This window comes from Diabrotica undecimpunctata, chromosome 11 (assembly GCF_040954645.1).
Source record: "Diabrotica undecimpunctata isolate CICGRU chromosome 11, icDiaUnde3, whole genome shotgun sequence".
Taxonomy (NCBI): Eukaryota; Metazoa; Arthropoda; class Insecta; order Coleoptera; family Chrysomelidae; genus Diabrotica; species Diabrotica undecimpunctata.
This window is the reverse complement of record NC_092813.1, coordinates 13997077-14006945: the sequence shown is the minus strand read 5'-3', so window position 1 is coordinate 14006945 and position 9869 is coordinate 13997077. Positions and strand designations below refer to the sequence as shown.

Here is a 9869-nt window from a genome sequence, read left to right as displayed (position 1 = left end):
TTCTTTCATTTTACGTACCTTTTGAAATGGACTCACAAGTGCAACCGATTCATAATTTGAATATACAATGAATTTATCAATTTTTAAATTAGTGTGCTAATGACAGTATTCTGACCAAAGAATTTTTCAGTAAAACATTCATAATGATATAGCAAAACAACAGGTAGGCTTTAAAAGAATGACAGTTGTTATACAGTCTACTTACAGCAATATCCTCAGCCATGGAAATCAGGGTCGGTTTATTAAATCGATTGATTTGAATATTCTGTCCAGCTTCAGTCGATATTTCTAACGCCCATTGATCATCGATAAGTTTTTTCATGACGTCTAAGCTCTTAATATTAGCAGAATCGACATCCCTTTGAACCTCCATAGAATAAGCAGAACTGATTGCTTTTTTAATTAATGTACCCATCTGAAGAGCAAGTGATGGTGACTGGAAACATTTGCTCTCGGTATTATAATTCGCAATTGACCGAGTTGCGGACACAATTGTTTTAAACTTTGAGGGATGTAGGAGGAAAAATAACGTTAAATTGCTATTGTTTTCAATTTTCCTGGATTGTATTAGAAGACGTGCTAAACGCCGCATTTGTCGTTTGGCTACTTGAATCAGATGTCTGTCTTTATGACTTTTTACATATTTCCTTCCTACATAGCATATAAGTTTGTCTTTCTTTGCTACTAAAGAGATGTCATCCGCAGCTAGTGAATTTAAAACACCCCAAGTCCTTAGTGGATCGGTTGATCCAAAATTAGTAGCCATTAGGTTTTGGGCTTCGGACTGATGTCGTACTTTTCCTGTTGCCTTTTTTTCATTAAAATAGCACCGTCTAATGTGGCGCCGAAGCGATTTTTTGGCATAATATCGTAAAAATAAACATTTAAAATAACAATTTATCTAAAAATTTGACAAATACCTTTACAGTGTATACATGGAAGCATGTTTGAATTAGTCGAAGATTCATCACTATTACTTAAAACATTTCTACGAAACACAGGTACGGATTTGCCAATGCAGAAGTCTCCCTCCTTTCGTATTTTATCAATGAAATATTTTCGTTTCGGATCCTTTTTGTCAAGAGATAAGTATTTTTGAACCTCAAGTTCATCACTATGAATTCTTTCAAGGTGTCTAGCAAAATTTAAAACAGGGATGTCGCAGTAAATACAATTGTGTTTTCTTCGTATCCTTCTTTTCTTCAAACATACACTGTCAATAAGAGAGGAATTAGTTTCATCCGCTGATTTTTCTATATTATCTGTAATGATAATAATAAGTATTATTATAAAATACTGAAAGCTGGTCTTTTCAATTACCGAGAGAAGATGATGCTATAAGTTCTTGATATATTGGATTAGGGGTAGAGTCATCTAAAATAGCATCATTTTCATACATCAAGTCACAATCTGTTTGTTGTTCTAAAATAATTATTAAAAATTAAGCCACCGATTAGTTCATAGACACATGTAAAATAAGGAAGATGGAGATAAGATAACTATTTTTTGTCAACCGTGAGTACGTAATATGCTTATTAATTTGACCAAAATTTGTATTCAAAGAAACTTACTATTTGCCACACTGTCATCTGTTGTTTCAATAGAAATAGAGTGCATTTCATATGAGTCATCCAAATCATCTAAAATATATTACAGTTATAGTTAAAGTGTTTGAAATCAAAAATAAATATGTATTACCACTGAAACAGGTAGGAGTATATTCGCTACCGTTTGATGATCTTGATTGATCGAGAGGCTTAGAATGGCACTCTAAAAGAGAACATTAGTAGGTATAGAAAAATCGAAATAAAACTGACAAGGTTCAAAGTATATTGCCATTGTATAGCTTACGCAGATGGCCTAATCATAATAATATAACGCAAAATTAAGTATAAAATAAAATTATAATCAACGCTGCAAATAAAATTGTGTGAAAGATATATCGAAAACGACGGCTAATAAGGGTTTATTCCGAAACCAGTTTAAGATGGTTGCACATAGTGACAAAAATAAGTGACTATTAAAAAACAAAAATAGTAACTCAGGTTTTTAAGAATAGCAAAAATCAACAAGTTCTCCAGTGAGATATTATTAAGAAAATCGGTATCTAAACAACTAAGAGAAATAATAAAACAAAAATAGAGAATATAGAGAAGAAATTAAAAAGCTATAAAAACCAAATTTGCCGATGAAAACAAATTTTAAAAAACCAAATAAAACTTTAAATATGTGGACTGATTGATACTGATTGGAATATCAAACATTGATACGAATGAGTAGTGAAAAATTAAAGAAGAGAGAACAATTTTATAACATTATACATATACACGAGGTGGTAAACATAGAAAAGGAAACAAAATTATGCGTTAAAAAGTCTGGCTTTAACTTGTAAAAAAAGTAAAAAAATTAATGAGAAAAACAGACAACTGAGGAAAGATATTATACATAAATAATATTAGGAATTCGTGTAAAAATATAAAATAAATTGTAAACAGTGTACAGTGGATTTGGAAGAATGGGAATTGGAAAAGAAAGGAACATTTACAAGGACTGAAATACAAAAAAAAAACGGAGAATAATGGTGAAAGAACAGTCGAATAGAAAACACGCGATAATTTGTGTAAGTTAATTAGGATAGATGCAAACAAAAAACAAGAAATTCCATATTAAAAGATTAGGACTTGGAATGCGACGATAATTAAGGAACAGTCAAGTTTTTATATTTAATTTACAGCTACAGAAAAATAAAATATTTTAGCAACCCTAGAAATAGAAAATAAAACAAGGGGAAGAAAAGGATGAATAGTATTCAAAGCTGGAAAACATTAATTGTTAATCTTCCAAAGATTGATGTAACAATTAGATAATGTTTTTTGGGAATAAAACCACATTTTTTCAGGTGTCCGGCTTTTTTTGACCAGCAGTGCATTATTTTCACGAGTAAGTTTTAGATCTAGAAAATTTATTGAGAGTTTTGTTTAATTTATTGGAGTTATTTTATCAAAATGTCTGTTTAGTTACTACGGTATTTTTCGTTTTAGTTATTCCTTTTAAGATTTTTTAAATACACTACCTTTTTAACCAACCTATTAACTTAATTTTAAATAGTTTCCTTGGAATTAAGTTGTTTTGTGATTTATTCCTTGAAATTGATGCAGTAGCATTAAAACCCGTAGAAACCGTTTAATAGTTTTTTTAACTTCTTTTAAGTTTTTAACTTCTATTAAGTAACTTTAGTGAAATTTTAAAGAATATTTATTTACCGTTATAAGAGTCAGTGATTTATCCTATACTATAAAAAGAATATAGCACGAAATGTAATAATTACTATGGCACTACACCGAGAATTTTTTAGGGGATTAGCAAACGGGTTTTATAAGAGAAAGATTAGTGATAGATGTAATACATAATAATGACAGACGTTCCAGAAGCAAGCAAACAACTTTTTGTAATTTTTATTTAATTTAGGAGAACATAAATATGATAAAGACGAGGAGATGAATAAATGTGTAAGACATTGACCACATTTTTTATGAATTGGAAATTTGTAAGATTAATAAGGATGACAGTAAAAGGTACTCAGTAAAAAGTAAAAATGGAAAATACCCAAATAGATAGCTTTGCAATAAGATATGGACTAAGATCTATTATAACTAACATGTAACTTACCTGTACTTAAGGCTTCATTCACTAATTTCACTGTACGTGAACGAAACTTATATTTATGTTTAATTTTGTTCATATTCATCGTACGTAGATCACTTCCACAAATATTAACAGGCCTCGAAATATTTCAGTACTACACTTAAAACTGATTTAAAATTTTAAGAGTAAGTTACCGTATTTATGCTAAATTATCGGACAAAGATGTTTCATGATGTTATGAAAAATCCACTAAAAGAGGATTTACGATTTTACAAAAATTAAGGGCCTATCTTAGGATTACCAAAATACAATATAATATAATAATACACGTTCATGTCGTAAAACCTTTTGAAATCTTATTTAAATAATCTTTCCTAAAAGCAATGTTAAGAAAAGTGAGATAAAGAGTTGGCTGTTCTGCACATTTACATATTTTCCGAAAACTAAACAATGAATTAGGAAGATAATATAACTTAACAATGAAATGGGTAAATTATTGGGAGACAAGGAGATTAAACAGTAATATTGTTGTGTATTTTCAAAAGAAATAAACGTGACAAATCACAATATCCATAGTTACCTTTTTATAAAATGACGTATTATGTTATTCAGAAAGGGATTATATTTTTACAGGTAGGTACCTTGTAAGCTGTCGTTATCACTTTATTTTTCATCTGGAATATTTACTGTTTTAAATATATTTCATTACAGAATCTAATAAATCCTTAATCTGCATCCAATTCTATTTTTATTAACTAAAAAACATCATGTCGAAATTGGTGATCACGATTTTTATCTTCTCATGAAATAAATTATACCTAAGTATTAAATAAATATCATTTTTGCTCCATTTTTGTTCATATTTTTATACAGGGTGATCCGTAAGTAATTGTACAAAAAGAAACAGTAGACTCTAAACTTCAAAATATTCCCATTTAAGCCAGTTTGCTTAAAATGTAAATATGTATTAAGAAAGATACATGGTGTTAAAGTTGAAATTTAAAATTTTATTTTTCGCTACAACTTTCATGTTTGTAGACATTTTTACGAATTAAAATTTATGACTGAGGGCTTTTGAGTACGAGGAATTATAATTTGATGCATACTTTGATGACTGATGTAGCTGATTGAGGACACCACATACGCCACATAGGCGGCATACATTGCGTTTAACTTTTTTGCTCTTTAAGTTAGCACTATTTGGGTAAAAAAATATTAGAGTTACATGATTTTAACAAAAAAGGTATAATTGTTAATAACTTCAAAACTTAAGAGTTTACGAAATAATCCCATTTTACAAATCAGCTGCACAACTCTGATTTAATGCAATTACTCATAGCCACGAAGGAGAAATAGGCTAAACCATGAATACTTCTTAATTTCGGTATGAAATACCTTTAACAAAAGTTAAGAATGTACTATAAAGTATGAATAATTAATAACATGCTACATGTTTTGACATTGCATTATTTTATGTTTCATGAATTTGGCCAAATCTTATCATACGTTAATTCAATCCATAGTAATATTAAATTTACAAGAGAAATAAAACAAAACCAGTCAATAAATTTTCTAGACTTAAAAATTATAAGAATTGAAAACAAACACGAGTTCTCTGTATTTCATAAACCTATACATACTGACACAACCATACACAGTACTTCATCCCATCCTGCACAACATAAATTAGCAGCCTACTATAGTATGTTCCACAGATTGACAGAAATCCCAATGTCAAATAATAACTTCGAAGTAGAATTGAATATCATTAAACTTATAGCAATAAATATTGGATACAACGAACACATAATAAACAAAATGTTACAGCAAAAACTACTCAAGAAAGCCCTTAAATCAATCTTCCCACCACAAGAGAAAAAGCCCAATACAATATATTGCTCGATCACGTCATATACAGGTAATATATTAACTAAAATAGCCAGACAGATCAAAAGAAAAGAATAACACCAGCATTTAAATATATTAAGAACAACAAGAGCCAAACGAAAAACATGCACTTACACACTGGGGTTTATAAACTCACCTGTGGAGACTGTCCAAAAGCTTACATCGGTCAAACGTATAACAGAACATAAAAGGGCTTTCAATAATAGGAAAACAGAATCCACATATGCACTTCACCTTCTAGATCATAATCATTCTTTTAACGACCAATTTCAAATTCTTCACGTCCAAAATAAAAGCCTTAAGCTATCTTTATTAGAATCTATGAAAATTAAAAGACACCAATTCTGAATGACGAACTTGAGACTAACAACTCCCCCCCTCCTCAACCTGTTTAGTGAAACTATATAACCTGAACGCACAGTAGGTTAACCATCACTTAAGAAAGGCAAGTTGCCGAAACAGCTGTAGTGACAATTACTAAATAAATTTTGTGGAAGTACAGAAAACAAAAGTTTTCAGTTGTTTTATTCTAGAAATTTTACATTTCATCATAAATTGTTAAGTTTCACACTAGTTTTTCAAAATGAGAGATGACAGAATGATATAGAAATAAGCAAGAAATCGTTCTTGTTGTTACTAATGAAAATGGTACCAGTATTCGACAGGTGGCAAGGAATTTTATCGTCAGTTCTTCCGTCATCCATCATGCTTGGAATCGATATGTAGAAACCGGTCGATATAAAAGACGCATTGGACAGGGTCGTAAAAGGAAATCAAACCCAAGAACTTCCTTCAGCAGCACGGGATTCAAACCATGGATTGGCCACCCCTGAGTCTCGATCTAAATCTAATTGAACATAGCTTAACTTTTTGGATCAATAGCAACAACTACTCCGATGGCTAATGCCTCTCCCGGTGTTGAATTACACTATTGATCCAAATGGTTGCAGAACAACACAACTCACCAAGTGTGAAACACTAGACAGCTGTTTCGGTCCACCCAGACTATCATTAGTGACGTTTGGGTTCACCATTGGAAAGTTGTCCGTTCTGCTTTGGGGACTGTGTCCTCTGACTATAAAATATAAGCGAAAAATTGCAATACACTCTTAACTGCTCAACATATCAAGGTGTTATAGCAGGTGTTCCGCGTGCAATGCTGCCATGTTCACATGTACAGCGTGGAAAACAAGAGTCATTTGCTGTCGGTTAAGGTTACCGAAAACCCAAGCAAAGCTTAACTTTTTGGATCAATAGCAACAACTACTCCAGTGACTCCAATAGTGAACATGGCAGCATTGCACGCGGAACACCTGCTATAACACCTTGATGTGTTGAGCAGTTAAGAGTGTATTGCATTTATTCGCTTATACTAATTGAACATCTTTGGGATATGTTAGATAGATGTGTCCCGAGGCGCCCACATCCACCTCAAATCCTTCAACAACTAAAAGAAACTCTAATCGAATAATGGGAAAATATAGGTACCTCAACAAGATATCGACAGGCTTATACGCAGCATGCCAGGTAGATTTCAAGCACTAATTCGCGCTGGTGAAAAATACACACGATATTAAGAATCAATTTTTCTTCATATCCTTACGTTAGAGATGTGGAACAACTGCTTATTCCATTTCATTTGTTGTAGTGTTTTCAAGTTGTTATGATTATCTTCAAAATGGTATGTAGAAATGGTTTTAATTTATTAAATTTATTTGAACAAAACATGATTCCTTTATTCAGGTAATAAGATTTCTATATTATTAAAATTATTAAGACGCAAATATGTGTGAGGCAAAATTAATAACAAACTATGAACGAATAAATAAACGAAACACAAATATAGAGATATCAGCAGGAGTGGTGAGAAAAGCAAAGAATAGTAGAAGGCAGGAGAGTAATAATATCCCAGTTAAAGACAAAACATGATCCAGAAATTGAAATTTCATAAGACACTTTAATAAAATATAGGTAGAAGAGCGAGCACTAAATCCTACATATCTGATCTACCCGAAAATGTATTACTTTGCTATACTATAAAATACTAGTTATGTTTGGATCAACAGAAACAACTACTCCGAGGGCTAATACCCCTACCGGCATTGAATTATACTATTGATCCAATGGTCGCAGAACAACACAACCCATCAAGTTTGAAACGCCAAATAGCTGTTTTGGTCCGCCAGACCTTATCTGTGACGCTTGGCTTCTCCATTGGAAAGTTGTCCGTTCTGCTTAAGGGGACAAGGTCCTCTGAATCTCAAATGTAAATGAGAATGCAATCCACTCTTAACTGATCAACATTTAATATGTCATCACAGGTGTTCCGTGTGCAATGCCGCCAGGTCACCCATGTACAGCTTGGAACAACAAGAGCCATTTGCTGATCGGTTTAGGTCACCGAAACCCAACCAATTATGATTGGATCAACAGAAACAAATACTCCGTGGGCTAATACCCCTACCGGCATTGAATTATACTATTGATCCAATGGTCGCAAAAAACACAACCCATCAAGTGTGAAACGCCAAACAGCTGTTTCGGTCCGCCAGACCTTATCTGTGACGCTTGGCTTCTCCATTGGAAAGTTGTCCGTTCTGCTTAAGGGGACAAGGTCCTCTGAATCTCAAATGTAAATGAGAATGCAATCTACTCTTAACTGATCACATAGGTGACCTAGCAGCATTGCACACGGAACACCTGTGATGACATATTAAATGTTGATTGATGGGTTGTGTTGTTCTGCGACCATTGGATCAATAGTATAATTCAATGCCGGTAGGGGTATTAGCCCACGGAGTAGTTGTTTCTGTTGATCCAATCATAATTGGTTGGGTTTCGGTGACCTTAACCGATCAGCAAATGGCTCTTGTTGTTCCAAGCTGTACATGGGTGACCTGGCAGCATTGCACACGGAACACCTGTGATGACATATTAAATGTTGATCAGTTAAGAGTGGATTGCATTCTCATTTACATATAAAATACTAGCTTTTATCCTCGATTCGATTGTGATGGCGTGTTCTGCCGAGAAGTATCCCTTGAAAATACAACTTTTTTTAATAAAATGTATCATCTGTGCTTATTTGTGTCCCTGTCAAAATTGCAAAAATAATCAATATGATCGGTTAAAAAGTTAAACAGGGAATGCGAAAAAAAAAACAAGCCGACAAACACCTTACACTCACATTTATAATATTAGTTAATATTTTCACAGAAAAAAAGACAAAGCATAACCAGAGATAGATAAAAACTAAGCATCTTAACGAAAGAATCTTATTAACACAGCGCCAAACCACATTTTCAAAATTCACAACATTTTTAATGCATTTACAACCCCTAACATTAAATGCTTTTTAATACACAACGTTTTAGCAATGTGCTTCAAAAAATTATACACATGGCGCTGAGAAATAAGGTTATAAAACCTTTCAAAAAGAATAAAAGACTGCAGATAACAAGAAAGTAAGATAAAATCAATAATATATTGTAAATCCAAAAACTAAACAAAAAATATCCATTCTAAGAATTAAACTCAAACGCGAATCGACCAGATGTTACTCGAACCTTTATAAACCTGGAATCTAAGACAATCTAAGTGACTAACTGGCTTCCAAAATCGTATCACATCCTGTAGATGCCAATTGAACCGCTAAGCTGTAACGACATGAATATCGCTTCAACTCAATATACACAAATCGATGGTGGCGCTGCTTATTTTTTGCCTCGAACTATCCACTATGCGTTTCTGATATTATTTTGAAGAGGTCAATTGAACCTACAACTTTACATGTGGGAAGTCAATTGTTACCGTAAATAAATAAATATATATATATATATATATATATATATATATATATATATATATATATATGTTATGTATATAATATAGGCACCTCTAAACTGGACATTTGCTTCAGAGAACTAACGAACACAGAGAAGCGACACTCCTTTGAAGTTGCGTGGGCAAGCCGCCAATGAGTGCCAATGACAGGAGTACTTCAGATCTCGAAGACATTTTAGAAGCTGGGAGATACTGTACAATTTTGCTGTATGGCCTTGCCAAAGACACCCACATAAACAAAATGAATAAGGTCGAAGATTATTCATCATTACTTGAACAAATGCGATACGAATCGTTTATTAAAGCCACAACTAAAAATAGTGCAGTTAAATTATCATCTCGTGTACCAACTGTAAGTGCCCTGAATGAGCATATCAAAAGAGTTTATTTACAAACTCAGATATGGCTTGGAAACAAAGAGATTGATATAACGGATTGGGGATGGTTCAAGAGTGATGATATTTTACAACCAA

General features: G+C 32.5%; 1 protein-coding gene across 1 annotated transcript; it reads right to left on the bottom strand.

Moving 5' to 3' along the window:
• Positions 1–790: 790 nt before the first annotated feature.
• On the bottom strand, positions 791–3791 carry LOC140452911 (uncharacterized). Its single transcript, XM_072547239.1, has 5 exons — positions 3670–3791; positions 1699–1770; positions 1572–1640; positions 1321–1422; positions 791–1262 (listed from the first exon to the last, which is right to left on the bottom strand). The coding sequence occupies exons 1-5, from the start codon at positions 3746–3748 to the stop codon at positions 898–900; spliced, it is 687 nt and encodes a 228-aa protein (XP_072403340.1). The 5' UTR covers positions 3749–3791; the 3' UTR covers positions 791–897.
• Positions 3792–9869: the final 6078 nt, after the last annotated feature.